The 20,340-nt window shown below is 33.6% G+C and overlaps 1 protein-coding gene across 1 annotated transcript in view; it reads left to right on the top strand.

Moving 5' to 3' along the window:
• DOCK3 (dedicator of cytokinesis 3) overlaps positions 1–20,340 on the top strand; it is a 454,921-nt gene that overhangs the window by 104,852 nt on the left and 329,729 nt on the right. The window contains exon 4 of the mRNA XM_044676700.1: positions 3,408–3,463. Coding sequence (XP_044532635.1) covers positions 3,408–3,463 — 56 coding nt within the window. The remainder of the gene's footprint in view (positions 1–3,407; positions 3,464–20,340) is intronic.

Raw genomic sequence — 20,340 nt, 5'->3', positions numbered from 1 at the left:
GTTACAAATTTCTTTTCAGTAAACCTGAACCAGTTCATAGTTCCACCAACAGTCAGTGCGCTAGTGGAACTTTTCCCTCATACTACTTCTATTGTTAGTAATTTTTACCAATCTAGTGGGCATAAGCTAGAATCTTAGAATTTTAAATTGTGCGTATCTCTAGCGATTTAGGGTGATCTTCATAGGCTGGTTGATAGCTTATATATATACATATATATATACATATACATATTTTTGAAAATACCCTTAGACCATTTGTGTTTTGAGGAATAACTCTCAGTCTTATTAATTTGAATCAACTCCTTATATATCTTGGAGATGAAACTTTTATTAGAGAATCTTACTCCAAAGATTACCTCCCTCCTTCAGCTCCTGGTATCCCAACCAGTTTTAAGTGATTTGTTTGTAAAAGACATCCTGACCAAGGTAGATACGTATAGTAGAGGAAGAATCATGTGTCACCTTGATCCAGGTCATGATTGGATCATAAAAGGAACAAAGGAAAAGAGGTCCCTGACCATTCCTAGGATATTCAGCATTATATATATATAGCTTTTTTTGTCATGATGAAGACAGTTTGGCAGAAAGTATGCTAGGTACAGGGGCTTGTGTTGAATGGAAGTAGACTGTAGGGGGTCTGGAAGGCAGGAGATGGGATTTGGACTCTGGGAAAAATAAAGGAGGGAACCAGTCAGCTATTATAGTAATGATAGCAACTAGCACCAGAGATGATACATAGTAGATACTTAATGTATGCTACTTGAGTACGAGTCAACATGTATATAGCTTCAGAGTTTACAAAGCATTTTACAGACATTATTTAATTTGATTACATATGAATATATTTGAATTGTTCAGACCTAGGAATTTAGTTTTGTACATTTGGACCCTACCTGGACATATACTTATGTATTTATATTTATAGGTATTTATAATGACACCTTAGTGTAATTTGGGAGTGTAACCAACAGAATAGGAATAATCTTTGCAGATCAGATAGGAAGGGGGTTTGTAGCCTTTATTTTCTAGAGCTATTAATATATTTTTGTTTCTGAAGAATATTTAATTAATAAAACTTAAAATTGAATAGATAAGCATTGCAATAATTATATTTAATTACAGAATAAGAGAGTCAGAGAAATGTAAAAACTGTAATGGGGGAACATGAGCCTTTTCTATCTTGTATATAATAAAAATAACTTAAAAGAAGTAATTCAAACACTCATCACTCCAATTCTAGTTGTGTAAATGAAGACTCAGAAAGGGCATCTCATTGAAAATCAGAGACTCTCAAAACTGTTGAATTATTTCTTTTTACAAATACATTTAATTTAATAGTGCAGTCATTATTAAAGATGTTAAAATAGAATGAAAATCATAAATTTTGAAAATCTTTGATTTCATATTCACTACATTGGTAGGTATATACTTTTTTCCCACTTCTCAATATACTTCCTCGCAGCAGTAAGGCATTTTAATATAGCCCCAATCAGATATCAGAGCTCATGGAGGCCTAATCTGTACTCCTTATGAAGCAAAACTCCCAACTGACCTTGATGGGAGTTCTGCTAGCTGAAAGAATATCTCAAAACAGGTTTTTAAATTGCCTTTCATCATTTTCTCTCTATAATTTTAGTTCTTTAAGGTTCTGGGACTTTTGCCTACACTTAATTTCAGGTCCTATCAGTGGGAGTACTATGAGAGGGAAAGGGTGTCAGGGAATGCAAGGTTAGGCTCTGCTATCTTTCTACTTACTGATTATTACTGTCTAATATTGAAAAAAATTAATATAATCATGGTGCCAGCTATTCCTTGAACATTTTTCATAATGCATACAGAAAGATTTCTGTGGTTAGAGAAAATATATCTCCCATATCCTCACGGGATAGATATGATTAAAAAGAAAGAGGCTGTGTCCTATAAATTGTCGATAGGAGAAGGGCTATGTCCCACTGGAAGGGATGTTGTTGGGTGGAACTTTCTGTGTTTTGTGTGCCATTTACCTTCCTTTCGTTCTCCTTAATCATTCTCATGTCTACAAAACATGTTTCTCTTCTACATTTTTCCCCTATACAATGAAACTATTCATGAACTGTGACAGTCATAGTTCTTCAGATAGATAGATAGATAGATAGATAGATAGATATGTATATAGACATATAGATATAAAAATTGGTCAACTCTGCCTCACTCATTTAAATCCAATTCATGCATAAGTCAAGATATCACCATGTGATATTGCTCCTCTTCAAAAAAGTAAAGATAGACAACTACATATATATTGAGAGAGAGAGAGAATATGTATTATAGAGTTATATAGATAGATAGTTTTATCTATATATGTAGTTATATAAAGTACATTGATGAAATTACAACATAACTAATAAATATTTCTTTGAAAATTCATTCACCTTTTTGCCTGAATTTAAAAAATATAAACTCGTTTGATAGCTGTTTAAAACCAAACTAATCTGTGTTATATTCTGGGGAAAGAATTTGATGTGTTTAATTTTGTGTGATCAGGCTATCATAGCTAAATAATTGTTAGCTTCTGTGTATGTACACAAACAGATGGATGCTGATGCAGCCTTACCAGATTGGCCTTGTTTCTAATGAGGGAGTAGAGTGTTCCAGTTAGAGCTGTAAGGACCAGTGAATCCCTAAGTGATTGGCTGACACCAAAGGAATTCTACCCATACTTTTCTGCAGTGTCCTTATCTAAATGAGGAATGATTCATTAATTCACAAGGTATCTAGGGCCTGTTTACCAAGACTGGTACATTCAAAAAAGTAACCAGTTCTTTCCAAATATAAAACAGCAGTACTCCTAATTACTGTTGCCTCCTTCACTTAACTTCTAATTTTGTATAGGGCTCTGCTTTTCCTTGACTGTGACATTTGCTTCTTTGTTTCACCTCAATCCTTTCTCAGGTAGCTTCATATTTTAACTCCATATTATTGCTAATGAAGTGCTAATATTTGTATTAAATACAGTGTATATAAATATGCTACTGAGTGACTGTGAGTACATTCTGAGTTCTCTAAATTTGACAAGTCAAAGTCCATGTCACCCGACCTTAGTTTATAACTGATCCCAAGTCTATACCTATAGAATGAAAGATCTTAAATTCACAAAGTTGCGATTCTTTGCCTTTCTATTGATGACTGAAATGCTCACAGATGAAGATAATTTACATATTGATTAGTATTTAATTTCCACACAAGATACAGGCGATGCTCATATATTCTCTGTCCACTGCCTTCCATTATACAAGGTGGAGGCAACTATTATAATATTACAGTAATGATTATTGTGTAGAAAGTTTAGTTGAATGCTTATATGTTTGGTGAAAATGAGGTAGAAACAATATAATTTTTTTCTGATATGAAACTTTTTTGCTTTGCAGGGGATCTTTCCTGCAAACTACATTCATTTGAAAAAGGCAATTGTCAGCAACAGAGGGTAAGTAATTTGTTTTTCTTAAGTTAACTATATTTCTAGGATATAGCCTCCCCTTTATTATCCTGAAATTGTTAATTTTATTTAAGTCATGATAAAACAGTGTAGAAGCATAAGGAAGAAGAAGCTGGCCTTAGATTTGTGCCCTACCTCTGACACATATTGGTTGTGTGACCTTGGGCAAGTCACAAACTTTGAGTGTCCCCAAATAAATACTCTAAGATTGAGGGGCCAGTCTACATTGCCAGAAGAAGTTTCCTCACTGGGAGTTCCCTACATCAGTGAAATTAAAGAACTAATCCTCCAAATATTGATTAAAATTGCTTTTATACGTAGTTTATGATGGCAGCTTGATGGTACAGTGAATAGAGTGCTGGGCCTGGCATCAGGAAGACCCAAATATGACTTCAGGCACTTAACTAGCCATGTGAACCTTAGTAAGTCACTTAACCCAGTTTGCCTCAGTTTCCTCATCTATAAAATGAGATGGAGAAGGAAATGACAAACCATTACAGTATCCCTGCCAAGAAAAGCCCAAATGGGGTCAGGAAATGTCAAACATAACTGAAACAACTGAACAATTTATGAAACACTTTCTTTACAACTTACATAGCATACTATATCTAGCCGTCCCTAGAATGGGCCATGTTCAGCTTCAGTTGCTCCTCCCAGCTGTCCTCTTGCCATCCTCTCTGCTGCCATTTGTCATTGTTACCACATGATCTCTTTAAGATTCTTCTTGGTTCATATGGAAGAGTTTAATAGTGAAAGAAACCAAAAATATTTTACATGAAGGAAAAGAGTTATATCAACTGTTAAAGGATGTAGGATACTGTCAGTTTGACTGATAAACTTTTATTCCTAAAAGGAATATAAAAAGAATTTTGGTGTTATTTTTAATGTAAATAGATCTATGAAGCAGCACACCTTTCAGATAAGATTTAAACAGCTTTGAGCCAAAAATTAACTGTGGAATAAATATAAGGATTCACGTCACCCATGAAAGATGTATAATGATGCCTTGCTTACACATGAATAGTTTGAGGTTTAAAGAGGCAGAGAAAGAACTTTTATTTATTAAAAACTAGAAAAATGTGAATGTAAAACTCAATGTCAAGGACACCAATGAAGAACTATTTGTTGAACTTAGAACAGTAGAATGGTATGTCAGCTCATTTGAATACTGATATTTAATGACTCAAGAAGATAGTTAAAAAGAGAGACAAATCATATAAGTATTTATACATTTAGGTATGATTTTAAGAGGGCTATTGATTTTGTTTGGGAAAGCATGGAAAGTTGTTATCTTTAGGTGAAAGGTAAGTGATTGAGAATCAAAAGGCTCTCATTTTAGTCTTTGAGGTTAGAGGAAACAGAGGGAAGAACATGATAAAGGAAACTGAGGAGGAGAATTGAAAACCCAGGAAATCTCAGAAAATCTGCTCCATTGGAGTTATGGTAGCTTAACTAAGTGATTTTCTAAACAACAGAAGAGAAAAGTGAAGTCACTGGGCAAGTGCCTTAGTGATACCTATTATGATATATTATGATTGTGATACATTTTATTATTTATTCAGTTACCTTATTATATGAGCATCTCTGATGTTATTTTTTTGCATTATTGTTAAGTGAATGGTTATTTTTAAGGTCTAAAATTGCCACTATTGGGAATGAATGGTTTTATAAGTGTGTTTTATGTAAACGCTTTATAATATGAGTGGCTGGTTGTGCAAAAAGAACTAGAATGTTGAGTAGGTAGAGTATATTTCTCCCCAACAGAGTTATCCTTATAACCCTAAAGAGTATGAGTAAATATTGTGGTGATCTATTTTAGGAATCTAGACCTGCTAGTTTGAAAGCAAGTTGGAATGAATAGACAACTCAGAGAGTGAATCAGTATTTACATGGCTAAGTCAGAGGTGTGAGGCTCCTATATGGTGGGAGTTGGTCATGCCACTCCTGTTACAAATATACCCCTTTCCTTCCAACTTGTGCCCTGGGAGCAGTGATAAAATTGGTAGTACTACCCTTGTTTCTGGAAATATGTCAATTCACTATTCCACTCACATTTCCTGTGATTTCTCAAATTAAAATGCACTTCCATGGAAACCACTTTTTTCTATTTGTTCTCTTTATTAGAATTATAAGCATCTTAAGTGTTAGAACTGTCTCACTTCTTTTTATTTGTATCTTTAGTATTTAGCATGGTGCCAGGTATAAAGTATATAACTAATCATTGCTTTTTGCTTATTTATTCAACTACCCTTTGATAATAGGTAGTGCAAATGTTAAGTACTTTGCATAGTCATATAATTAAAAAATGCTGACTTCAGAGCTCCAGGTCAGGTCTCCTAGCTCCAAAACCAATGTTGTTATTGTTGCTTTAATTTACCGCATTGTGACAGTTACTCCATGCAGTAAGAAAATAACATAGAGATATATATACATATATATATACATATATACACATATACATACATATATGCATACTTAGAGTTACTTGGTTTTTTCTCAAATTCTATATTTCGGTGTTTTGAGTACTTAATAAATGATTATTATTGATTAATTTAAAAAGAAGTTTTCCCCATTATTAGTTGCAAGTGAGACCACCATCATTTTCTAGCATTATATACAAGTAGCACATTCTAATTTGAAAAAATTTCAGTCATGTGACAAGAGAAAAAAATATATATTATAAAATTGCTGGGAAAACTGAGCAGCAACATGACAGTAATTAGATTTAAACAAACCTTTCATACCATACCCCAAGAAGAGATCCAAATGGATACATGACTTATATGTAAAAGATCACATCATAAACAGATTAAAGAAACAAGAAATTACCTTTCGGGGGCCGCTGGGTAACTCAGTGGATTGAGAGCCAGGCCTAGAGATGGAAGGTCCTAGGTTCAAATCTGACCTCAGACACTTCCCAGCTGTGTGACCCTGGGCAAGTCACTTGACCCCCATTGACTACCCTTACCACTCTTCTGCCTTGGAGCCAATTCTCAGTATTAACTCCAAGACAGAAGGTAAGGGTTAAAAAAAAAAAAGAAATTACCTTTTGTACCTAAACCAGGAGAAGAGTTCATGTCTAAACAAGCTATGAAGAGGATAACAAATGATAAAAATGTACAATTTTGATCACATAGATTTTTTAAAGTTTTTGCCAAAACAAATATAATGTCATTAGAATTAAAAGGGAAATAAATAAATGGGGGGGAAATCTTTGTAGAAAGTTTCTTCGATGATGTTCTCATATCCAAGCTGTTCAGGGGCTTAATTCAAATGTATAAAGCCAAGTATTATATTACCCAAAAGGTATTCCTCAATAAATAAGTGATCAAGAGATATGAATAGAAAGTTAAACTATCAATAACCATATTAAAATGCTTTAAGTCACTAATAAAGAGAACTGCAAAGTAAAGCAGTTTTAAACTTCCACTTTACACTTATCTGACTGACAAAGAGGAAAGAAGAGTAAAATGGTAGTTGTTGGAAAGGCTGTGGGGGAGGGGGGTTGCGGGGGAAAGACACATTAATGTGATGGTGGACCTGTGAATTGTTCTACCCATTCTGAAAAGTTTGGAACACTATCCCTAAAAGTAATTAAGCTCTACATAACTTTTGGCCCAGCTATGCTACTACTGGATTTTTTATCACAAAGAAATTAAAGAAAGAAGAAAAGGGCCTACATGTACAAAAATACTTATAGTAACTTTTTTGTGGTAGCCAAAAATTGGAAACTAGGAGCTATGTATATAAATTATGTAATAGAATGTATTTGTAAGGGAATATTATAGCCATAAGAAATGACAAAATGGACAGTTTCAGAGAAAAACCAGAAAGTCCTCCTATTTGATGAAGAGTGAAATGAGGAGAACTGGATGAACAATTTATATAAGAACAGCAATATTGTAGAAAAAAAGTCTTTTTTGAAAAACTTTAGAATTCTGATCAGTGCAATGATAAATTAGTCCAGAAGACTAAAGATAACATGCTACTCACCTCCTGATACAGAAGAAATGAAAATAAAACACAGAAAGATATATACCATTCCTGGCATGGCCATTGGGAAAATTTGTTTTGCTGGACTATGCATATTCATGATGAGGGTTTTGTTTCTTTGCTGCTGCTGTTCTTATTTAAGGGGGGTAATGAGAGAGACATTATAAAGGCATGTAAAAATAAATTAATTTTTAAGTAATGTTATAATACAAATGTCAAACAACCAGATAATGTTCAACTAAAATTGCTTTAGTTGAGAGAAGTAATGCTTTTGACACATGTAGAAATGTTTTTGTTGAAAGACTGATTAAACACTGTATTAGTCTTAAGGAAGTTGTGCCTGTGGAGAGCTTTAAAAAATGGATTGACAACAATCTGTCTTGGATATTTGAAGAACATATTTTCTAAATACTGGGCTGCACTGACCTCTTGAAATCCTTCCCAACCGTCTAATTATTTTATTATTTTGTTAGGCAAAAAATGAAATTAAATGTTGTTCTTAAAAGCTACTGAAGTTGGGGGTGAAAAGTAGATTAAACTTTGTTATTATGGAAAATAAAGCAATGTCCATTTGTTTTCCATCCTTTATATTAACATTAAAGCTAAATAAGAAATATTGAAATAGCAACTTGGAGATAGAGGAATTTTGCTTTAGACTGTAATTATGACTTCAAGAAAGTAATAATTATTCTCACAGGTGGAGAAGAACTAAGCTAAGAGAGCAGCAACTTTAACCTTTTGACACAAAGAAAAAACTTCTTGAAATATAATAATTTAATGGAATATTTTGTTGTGAGGAAGATTAAATTAGTTAGTAATTAAGAATTAAGGTGTATCTAGCAGGAAGGAGCTGGAGCCGGGAATTCCAGGATGGAATGAAGGAGCAGGAAGAAGTGACTTGTGCTCTGAGAGGGACTCCATTAAGGGTTAGCACAAACTGTGGTTAGCCCTGGGAGATATCAGAATAAAGGAGACGCTGCATCCTGATTTCCCTGGGATCCTGTGTGGTGGTGGCATCTAGCAAAGAGGACAAGATCTGTAGTGCAGTACCAAGGGAAGAAGAGAAGTTTGGGATCTGGTGGACAGTGTCTCAAGCACGCCCTCTCAACTTGGTACCTGAGACCACCTTGGCTCTTGGCATCCAGAGATCATTGGTGGATTACAGTGAGAACCCCAAAGCCACATCAGCCCTTAGCTGTGCTGCTCAAGCCTGGCAGGACCAGGTCTGAGGCAGTCACCCAGAGACTCCATTACAGCTCCTTGGGCCCTATCTGTTTAGGCCACAAAGTTAGTGTAGGGAAATCCTCCCCTTTCCCTGTGGTTTTGTCATTAGGTTTTAAGGTTTTAGAGTAGAAATCCCTATCCCACCTTAGTTGAATAAAATTAAAACCTGTTAATCCCTTTTACCTTGCCTGCTTGTTTCTAGACTCTGGCCTAGGGGAAGCTGTGTGATAGTTAAGACCAACTGCCATTCTTGTGTAATCCAGTAAACTCTGGTCTTTCCAACCTGGTCCAGTCTCTCCTAAACCCCAGTGTGTGTACCCACAATCACTATTAGATTTATTATAATATCCCTGGTGCCCTCCTTTACCTATATTTTCTACAATTTCCCAAGAAAAAGAAAACTAGTGTACATGTGTGCTGTAGCTTCTTTGGTGGGAAATGAAGGCCTGGGACAATTAGAATATTGTAACCAAGTTCATGAGTATGAAAGTATATGGGCAGTCTAGTACCCTTTTCTTATTTGGTCTGTAGAGGTTCACAAAGTCTCCCATGTGGTTTGACAGTAGCAACATCAAGCTCGTGCTTGAAGAATTGTGCCCCCTCTTATGCCTACTTCTCCAAAGATTTTTATGTTCTTCACCATTAATTTTAATACCACCAAGTTTTAAAGCAAACAACATTATGACCCTTTAGTTCTTTTCTCATATCTTTATACATAGTAAAGTATTTCTATTTTGAGCTCTTCATCACAGATACCTTTCTTTCACATTCTTTTTCCAACTTTTTTTTGCTAAAGAAACCTGTTTCTCAGTCTCTAGAAAATACTGTCATTGACTAAAGTACAAGGTTCAAGAATAATAGCAATAATTTTATTGCTCTCCACCCCCTCCCCCCAAAAAACTACCCAGAAGACTTACTATTCATTATTTCCCATTACAATTCCTAAATATTCCTTTTTCCTCCTTTTCACTACAACTTTTGATCTTTTGAACCTTATAGAATTAATCTAAACCACTCAGTTCAGAAATATAAGCTGTAATTTATCCAACTGACTTTTCTCCCCTTCTCAAAGAAGACAATACCTAACTCAAAGTTTTCCTTTCCACCCTCACCCTCACCCTCAAATTGGGTGATATCAATAATATAGTATCCCAGTTCACCAATATTATAATCTCCAATGACCTACAACTTCTGTGTCATCTTCAATCTATCTCATCTACCTACAGGTATTGTCATACCTTGGATGTCACCATCACTTAAAAGTACTCCCCTCATCTTGAACTCAGAAATTCCCTTATCAAATTCTAATATTCTGTCTTTCCATCTCTTCCTTTCCTCAATCTTCACAATGTCATAAACCGAGAGTTGAAAGGACCTTTGGAGAACATCTGATCCAAACTCTTCATTTTACAGTTGGGGAATTGAGACTCACAGAGGAATTGAGAGAACAAAGGCTCACTTGTCTAAAGCCACATACATAGTAAATATAAGTATATGAACCCATATCCTCTGATTCCCAATCCAGCCTTCTTTCAATTCTACAAAATTGTACCAATATTTGTCCCAACTGCAACCTCCATTCTCTATCCTCTCCTGTTTTCCTATTCCATCACACCTTATTCAGTCTGTTTCCTGTCTTTAGTCTTGACTCCATGGTTAACTATTTTTAACAATCCACTCCTCCTCACTTAAAACCCTTGCCCTCTTGTCTTTCTGTCATTCATATCCATCCTGTTTAACCCTAGGTTCTCTCATGATCATTCTGTTCCTGATTTACAGAACAGATCAGGAGGAAATTATACAATTAGTGCTAACTGTATTTGGCACAGATTGATATTATCTAATATTAACTGGGTCCTCATCAGTGTAGAATAATTCATTTCTTCTTCCTTAGTTGATCATCATGCTCCCTGCAGTGGCTATTCCGAACTTTCTTATCTGTCCTCAAGCTCCCTAAATATTCACCTTCCCCCATTTCAAATGACCTTTCCCCTTACTTTACCAAGAACTTTGAGGTTATTTAACATGAACATCCACATGTCTCCTACTCTATGCCTCAATACGCCTCTGTTTTACTATAGGATCAGAGAAAGAAGACCAAACCTCTGTTTCTATTCTTAAATTGATCCTCTCTTCTGTATTCTATGAGATTTTCCTGCAAAATATTTCCTCTCTCTTATCAACCACTTTTTATTTACTGGCTCCCTTCCCCTTGCCTGTAAACATTTCTAGATTTCTCCCATTATTTTTTAATTTAAAATTGTTTATTTGTGTGTTACATTAAAATACCTGATTAACGCCTCCTCTTACAATCCTCTCATTAGAGAAGGCATCATTTGACAAAGATTTTAAATACATGTATCTGTATATCTATATATAGATCTATATAACTATGTCTTATTTCTTTTTATCAGTTCTTTCTCTAGAAGTGGAAATATACAAATTATTCTTCAAACAATATTTCTGTTGGTATATATATAATGTTTCCTTGGTGTTACTCATTTCACTCTTCAAAATTCTTGTATTTTCATGTTTTTACAAAATTAATATGTTCATAATTTCTTACAGCACAGCAGTATTTCTTCAAAATCACACGCCACAGCTTGTTTAGCCATTCCCCAATCCTTCAATTTCCAGTTCTTTGCCACCACAAAGAGAAAAATAACAACCTTTCATTTGTCCCCATGAGCTTCTCAAAGCACTCTAAAGTTCTTTCTTTCACTGCCAAATTCAAAATCATCTACATTCACAGACAGCAAAGTGGTTTGACACCCAGGCACTTCTTAATCCCTTGAAATTTGACTTCTGATCTCTACTGAATGTTTACCAATGATCTCTTATTTACTAAATCTAATGACTTTTATCCAGTCATTCTAAGTGATCCCTCTGATGCTTTTCATGCTCTTGACCACTCCTCATCCAGGTTACTGTCTCCTCCTTTATCCCCAATCTCTCTCCTGAACTCTAGATCTATATACTTAAACTAAGAATGCCCTAGGAACATCTTAAACTCAGCATATCCAGAGCATAATTGATTCTTTTTTAACTCAGTCATCCTCCAAACTTCCATATTTCTGTTGAGAACACCCAGTCACCTACAGATATAAGGAAAGTAATCTTTGACTCCTACCTTTACCACTATCCACCACATCCAAACAGTTGCCAAATGCAGTCAGTCCTGCCTTCATAATACATTTCATAATCATTCCCATTTCTTGACTCTTTCTGTCATTACTCTAGTGCAAGTTATTATCACTTCTTACATCCAATCCTTGCTTCCAGGATTTTCCTTCTCTAATTTTTTATCACATCTCTTTTACAATAATCCTCCTATGGCACAGGTCTAGGTTATTCTTCTGCTCAGAAACATTCAGTTGCTTCCTCTTGTCTGTAGGAGTGGATTCGCATCCATAGCTTAGCATTTAAACTTTCCCACAGTCTGGCTCCAAACTATCTTTCCAAACCTATTTAACATTATTCCTTTTTACAAACTGCAAGACTGATTGTTGACCATTTTCTCAAACTTAACCATTCATTACCTGCTTCTGTGGATCCAGGTTTGGGATTTACTTCCTTCTTATCTCTCATATTCAGAATCCTTCTCTTCCTTCAGCACTTAACTCAAAAGACACAACATTCATGGAGCTTTCTTTGATCCTCCCATGTGTCCACTAAAAACATAATATATTTATTTATCTGTGTGAATGTTACCAGCTTCCTGGAGAATGTTAGTTCTTAGCATATTTTTAGCTTTGTATCCTCTTCCCCAGCACATTACCTTGCACATAATAGATACTTAACAAATAAAAAAAAAGTAACAAAAATGTCCAATTACTTTCATATTCCCTTTTGGCCTCTTTTCCCTCTATATATTTTAAGATTATGTTGTTTTGAATTTCCCCCTACAGTTGTTGTCATTTTTTGCATTGCTTCATATGCCTTTTCATATTTCTTTGTTCTTCATAATGACAAATGCGATGAGGCCATAAAATAATATATGTGTAAGACCATATTCATCCATAACCCAATCACTAGACACTAGAAATTGTTTCTAGCCTTTTATTGTTACAAATAAAACCATTGAGAATTTTTGTGGATAGAAGGTTTTGTTACATTTTAATAGGATCCTTAGGGTACTAATATTAATAATAATACTGATAGATGACATTTTTAGTTCTGAAATTAGGATTACTGAGCCAAAGGACATAAACACATTACGATACATACTTCTTACTTTATGTTGCTGTATTTCTTTCCAAAAAGAAACAAGCAGCTTCACCAGCAGTATAGCATACTGGTTTCTCCACAGGCTAAACAGTTTAATTTTGTCATTTTAGCCATCTTTACTAATTTAATGAGTATAAGGTGTTTTGGATTTATTTTCATTTAAATTTCTTTGGTAACTAGAAATCCAACAAAGCTCCTAATCTATTCTTGTTTTAAAACTAGAGATATGTGGCTTAGGTGATAGTATATATAATTATGGAGATTTTGAACTCATTAAATGGACAGACATAAAGAGTAGTAAATAAAGGTCTGTATTAGCTTGGCAGAGAGTTTCCTTGGAGGGCCCTAAAGATCTGTGGTTGATCCTATGCAATTTAACATTTTTATTAATGACTTTGATAAAGACTTAGGTGACATGCTTAATAGATTATTACACAAAGTGGGAGTAGTAGCTAACCCAGGGCTAGTTAGGACAAAGTTAGGATCCAAAAACATCTATCTTTTCACTGGTAGACACAGAGGTCACAGGTTCTTATCAAGTCATCCCTGGATCCATACTGGGACCCTGTCTGCCAATTGGGAACTTAGTCACCCACTACTCAGTTTTGGGTCACAGATCCAAGGCAGATTGATGAGAGGAGCATTTCCAGTTAGGGAGGCCCTGAGCAGTGTACCAAAAAAGGAGCATATTGTGCAAGAAATAGTCGGGGCAGAAATCCCAGATCAAAGAGGAACCTCCAGTCCTGTCACTGAACCCAATAATAATCTACTGTTGCTCAGACTCAAAACCAGGTGAGGAATTTGCAGTATTCAGACCATGGAAACAATAACCAGATATTTATTGTCAATGTTAATATTTTCTAGAATCAGTAAAAATATTTACTCATCATTTTCCATTATGCCCAAAATAGTTTCTTTCTAAAAAAGAATGGAAAAGACAAAAGTTTTATTAGAGTATCTGACTTCTGGTTTGTTGCTAATTTTGGCAGCTTTTGTTATATTTTGAGAACACTCAATGCTATTTACTAAATAGAGATGACTTGCCCAAATTTCTAAAAAAATTGCTGGCAAAGTTAACTGGAACCTAGATCTCCCAGTACATTCTCCTTATTTCCTTGTTTTCCAAGACGAAAGGTACTTTAAACAGTGGAATTATAAAGGACTCTCCCTAAGAAAAGATACTTAAGTGTGCATATGAAAGAGAAACAATAAGAATGAAAAGGATAGCAAAAGAGAGAAATACAATAATAATTTCCAAAATGGAAACTAAATTTCTAGTGCTAGGTGAATAATGCAACCACAAATATTTGTATAGCATTTAAGCTGAAGCAAAGCCTCAAGTAAAGTTCATTATAAAGCAAAGCACTGATCCTTTAACATATCCTATAGGCTCCTAAATGAACTTGAAAATTATAATTATATTGAAATATTCAAACCCATAGAGATTATGTATATAAACATGGCCAAAATATCAAATGAACAAACAAAAAGATTCCAGGATTACATAATATTTGACTACAGTCTCATTTCCATCTTCAGAGTATGGGATGATTCTGAGTTCTTGAATGCTTAACAGTGTACTGCCATTTTTAGCTGCTCCTTTCAATCTGGGAAAATTATAAGTATCAGGACTAAGTATAAGTATAGGGACTATATTTCATTGCTGCAAGGACAATCCTCATAATGGGTTGGCCATAAGGGATGAAATTTTTATAGTAACTCATGAAAGAACCTACTAAGTCATACAACATTTAGTGATTTTCATCATAGGATATGCCTATAGAATCACATGTTTTTGAAGAATTGAAATTAGTATTGAAATAATTTAGAACGCTCCTCAATAAAGTATCCATCTCTGGGAGAATGGAGGGAAGGGAGCGAATTTGGAATGCAAAAGTTAGAAACGAATGCCAAAATTTTTTTGTATAATTGGGAAAAAATAAAACATTACCAAATGAATTTTTTAAAATATTATTATATGAATGTGATGGAATACAATAATGCTATCTGAAATGAGGAAATTGGTGATTTCAAAGACTTGTAAAGAGTTGTATGAACAAATGCAGAATGAATTAAGTACAACTGGAGAAATTTGTATTATAAGTTAATATATTATTTTAAATTATTTGAAGGCTCTTATAAACTGATAAAGAATGAAGCATACAGAACCAGAAGAAAATTTATACAACAAAGTGTAAAGGTAAACAACTTTGAAAGTTGAAAGAATTAAAATCAAAGCAGTAGTATGATTCCAGAGAACACAGTGATGAAGCATACTCTTCACTTCTTTGACTAAGCTGATGTATTTAGGATTCAAAATGAGACATTTTTTTAACAAAGCCAATGAGAGGGTTTTTTTTTTGCTTAATTGTACATATATATTTATAAGTAATTTGTTTTCTTTTCTCCCCAAATGGACAGTGGTAGATGGAAGAGAAAAAAAAGATATATGTTAAAAAAAAACTTTAGAAAACTAAAAGTAAAATAGTAGAATTATTGGAATTGGAAGAAGAAAGAATGTTATTTAATTAACATTTCCAATTATCTGACCAAATAAGTAAACTTAAATTACTGATCTAACTTACATGCTATCCTAAATTGTTTTAATGGCCACTTTAGTGGGAAAGCCCATCTATTTACCAAAAGAGACTTAAAAAAACTTTACTTTTTTAAAAATGTATTTCATTTTAATCCATATTAATAATTAAATTGCTGGGCTAATCAAGCATTTGCTATAAAGTTTAGATCAGAGAATATGAAGCAAGTAACAATCTCCATATGACACAGGAAAATTCATTTTCTATTTCTTTCTACCAACAACCACCCAAATAATTTGTTGAAAATGAAATATTAGAGGCAGAGCCAAGATTTCAAATGTATCAGCACTTTTTCTAAGCTATCTCAACATTCTCCTCTAAATGATTATTAAAAGTGCATCAAATCAGAATTTAAACAGCACAATTATTAAAAATTTATAATGAGTCATTTCTACAGCCCAGGACAGCTGATAAGGACAGAAAGAGGGGTCTGTAATCATTGGAGTTAGGACTGACTTGGATTGTGACACAGCAGAAATGACACTAACTGTGGAACTTGAAGTGGTAGGAGCAGCAATAATGGTACTGGGAATGCTAGTGTCCAAAATAATGAAGGGATTCTAGGCAGAAAGAGATTATAGAGTACTTCTGTGCTAGCACAGGATATAGGACTTGGTGCTACTTGCCATCGTTTGATGCCATTGTTGATAACACAGTCCCAGTTTGCAGTTTCAGGGTTCAGAAGAGTGCTCGTGGTTGAAAGGGAATAGGTGTCCTACCTAGGTATGGGTTCCAGAGAAGAGAGGACTTGTGGTAATAAGGGAGCAGGAGTGCCATCTAAGTAAGGAACAGAAGACCAAAAGGACAATGGCCAGATGTTTCCGTGATCCCGCCACTTTGGAAGTAGAAAAAACCTATAGGCACCAAAATTGAACAACAGAAGCTCAGGCGATGCATCCCCTCCAGAGGATAATAGAGGAAAACTGTCACATAAAGTCCAAAGTCAAGAAATAAACTAGGAAAAGGAGAAAACAATAGAAAAAGTATTTGACCATAAAAAATGACAATAGTATCAGGGAAGCTCAAGGTGAAAACTCAGAAGACAATAACTTTAAAATGTCTACAATCAAAGCCTCAAAGAAAAACTTAGATTTGACACAAATTCAACAAGGATCCTAGAAAAGTTAAAAACTTTTAAAAGGAGGGGAAAATATTTTTAAAATCAAATAAAAGTAGTAGAAGAAAAGTTGGAAAAGTGAAATATTGCAAGAAAATTATGAGAAGAAAATTAATAGCTTGGTAAAAAGAGACACAAAAATACTGAAGAAAATAACTGCTAAAAATCAGAATTGACCAAATGGTAAAATAGGTACAAAACCTCGCTGAAGAAAATAATTTCTTAAAAATTAGAATTGGGTAAGTAAAGCTAATGATTCCACAAGAAGCAAAAAAAAAAACAAAGTCAAAAAAATGAAAATATAGCAGAAATTGTGAAACATCTCAATGGAAAAACAAGTGATCTAGAAAATAGATTGAGAGGTAATTTAAGAATTACTGAACTACTTAAAAGCCATGATAAGAAAAAATATCCTAAATATCATATTTCAAGAAACTAACAAGGAAAATTAGCCAGATATGTTCAAGTAAAAGAACAAAATAATATTTGAAAGAAGTTACCAGTTATCTCCTGAAAAAAAAACTCAAAATAAAAACTTCCAGAAATATTCTAGCAAAATTTAAGATTTTCCAAAGGTCAAGGAGAAAATACTGAAAGTAACCAGAAAGAAATGATTCAAATATGATGGTACCACAGTGAGGATCACAAGACTCAAGAGAAGCATAAAAAAGTAATCATGTGTGAGAAATCATAAGGAACTTACTATGGTTAAACCGTTCACATTCCCAAATGGGAAGATAATTCATAAAATCCCTAAGAATTTTGTCATCATTAAGGCAATTAGAAGGAATCTGCTTGTAGAGAGGGCATAGTTATGTCTATTATATTGGGATTAGTTTAGAATAAAAATAGAAGTGTGAGAAAGAGTGGTGTAATAGGAGATGGAGGAAGGGAGAGGAATAATGGGGGAAATTATTTCATAAAAGTTGTGCAAGGAGGAATTTTTACCCTGGAGGGGGTAATAGGGGAGGAACAGGCAATGCTTTCATCTTGTTCTCATTTGAAAATGGTTCAAGGAAGGAAAAATATATATCCTCACACATTTAGATATAGAAATTCATCTTACCCTACAGGGAAATAGGAGGGGAAGGGAAAGTAGAATCTCTTATGCTTCAGCAGAAGTAAAAAATGCAGGAGTAGCAATCATAATCTCATACAAAGAAAAAGCAAAAATAGGCCTCATTAAAAGAGATAGGGACATTATATTTTGCTAAAAACTACTATAGACAATGAAGTAATATCAGTGCTAAACATGTATGCACCAAATGGCATCTAAATTCATAAAGGAAAAGTTAAAGTGAGTTACAAAAAGAAATAGCACAACTATACTAAAGGATGGTACAGGTAGGTGGATCAGTAGATTGAGTGCCAGGCCTTGAGATGGAAGGACCTGGATACAAATCTGGCTTCAAACAATTCCTAGCTGTGTGACCCTGGGCAAGTCACTTAACACCCGCTGCCTAGCCCTTATCCATTCTTCTGCCTTGGAGCCAAAATACAGTATTGATTCTAAGACAGAAGGTAAGAGTTTTTTAAAACTATACTAGATTCAAGTTATCCTCCTCAGAACTAGATAAATCTAACCTAAATAAGAAAGAAACTAAAGGGAATAGAATTTTATAAAAGTTAGATATGACAGAGCTTGAGAGAATATTGAATGGGAATAGAAAGAAATCTACATATTTTTAAATTTACATGACATTTTCACAATAGTTAACCATATATTAAGTCATAAAAATCTCGCAAATAAATTCAGAAAAACATAAACATGAAATATAGCCCTTTCTAACCAAAATGCAATAACAATTACATTGAATAAAAAGCCTTTGAAGCATAGAATAAAAATTACTTGGAAACTAAATAATCTAATCCTAAAGAATGAGTAAGTCAATGAACAAATGATAGAAATCATCAATAATTTCATTAAAGACAATGACAACAATGAGAAAACATACTGAAATTTGTGGGATGCAGCAAAAGCAGTACTTAGGGAGAATATCAGTAAAAGAGAGAAAATGTAGATCAATGAATTGGCCATACAACTGAAAAAAATACAAAAAGAACAAATCAAAACTCCCTAATTAAACAACAAAATAGAAATCCTGAAAATCAAAAACAAGAGTAATAGAGATAAAAGCAAAAATGGAACTAATAAATAAAACTAGGAATTGTTTTTTTGAAAAAATTCAATAAAATGGGTACACTATTGATTAATTTGGTTTTAAAAAAAGGAGAAAACCAAATCACCAATATAAAAAATGAAAAGGGTTAATGAGCAATCAATGAAGATAAAATTAAAGCAATTTCTAGGAACTATTTTGCCTAATTACATATTAATTGCATAATAACACTGGCAATGTAAGTAAAATGGATGAATATTTACAAAAATATAAATTGTCAAGATTAGCAGAAGAGAAATAGAATAATCCTAACTTAGTAAAAAAGTAGAACAAACTACAAATGAGCTTCCTTTGGAAAAATACCAAGAGCCCGGCAAATTTATAAGTGAATTGTACTAAACATATAAAGAACAAATCATTTGAATATTATATAAACTATTTGAAAAAAATGATAAAGAAGGAAACCTAGCAAATTCCTCCAATGACACGAACTTAAACCAAAAAGAGAGGAAAACAAAAAGAAATCTATAGACAAATTTCCCCAATTTATACCTATACAGAAATTTTAAACAAAATATTAGCAAGGAGATCACAATAATATATCAAAAAAAGCATATACTGTGACAAGGTTGGATTTATACAAGGAATATAGGCCTTTTTCAATATTAAGAAAACTATAAACATAATTGACCATATCAATACCAAAAAACAGCAAAATCACATAATTATATCAATAGATACAAAAAAAGCTTTTGACAAACTACAATATCCATTGCTGTTTAAAATATCAGAAAGCATTCCAAAAGTGGAACATTTTAAATTGACAAGTAGTATCTATCCAAAACCTAGAGCAAGCATTGTCTGAAATAGGAATAAACTAGAAGCCTTTCCAATGAGACGAGGGTGAAGCAAGAATATCTATTATCACCATCATTATTCAGTATTGTACTAAATAGCAATGAGACAAGAAAAAGAAATTCAAGGCATAAGAATAGGCAACAAAGAAACAAAACTATCAGGTTTTGTAGTTAAAATAATGACATATATTTAGTGAATCTTAGAGAATAAACTAAAAATCTAATTAAAATAATTAACAATTTTAGCAAAGGTGAATATATAAATAAGCCCACATGTCAACATTTCTGTATATTTCTGAGAAGCCTGACAGGAAGAGATAGAAAGAGAAATTCCATTTAAAATAACTGCAGGAAACATAAAATACTTAGGATTTATCAGCTAAAACACACATAAGAATTATGTGAACACAATACAAAACACTTTTCTTACAAATAAAGACAGATCTAAACAACTAGAGAATTATTCATGACTCATGGGCAGGCCATCACTATATAATAAAAATGACAATACTACCTTAAATTAATTTATTTACTTAGTGCTGTAACAACCAAACTCCCAAAGAATTATTTTATGGTGCTAGGGGGAAAAGTAGTAACAATTCATCTGGACAAACAAAAGATCAAGATTGTCAAGGGAGTCAATGAAAACAAAAATTGAAGGAAGGCAGGGGAGCAGTATCAGATCTCAAGCTATACTACAAAATAGTAATCATTGAAGTTGGGAATCATT

The sequence above is a fragment of the Gracilinanus agilis genome, chromosome 1 (assembly GCF_016433145.1).
Source record: "Gracilinanus agilis isolate LMUSP501 chromosome 1, AgileGrace, whole genome shotgun sequence".
Lineage (NCBI taxonomy): Eukaryota > Metazoa > Chordata > Mammalia > Didelphimorphia > Didelphidae > Gracilinanus > Gracilinanus agilis.
Note: the sequence above shows the minus strand (reverse complement) of the source record. Positions and strands in the feature narration are given on the sequence as shown.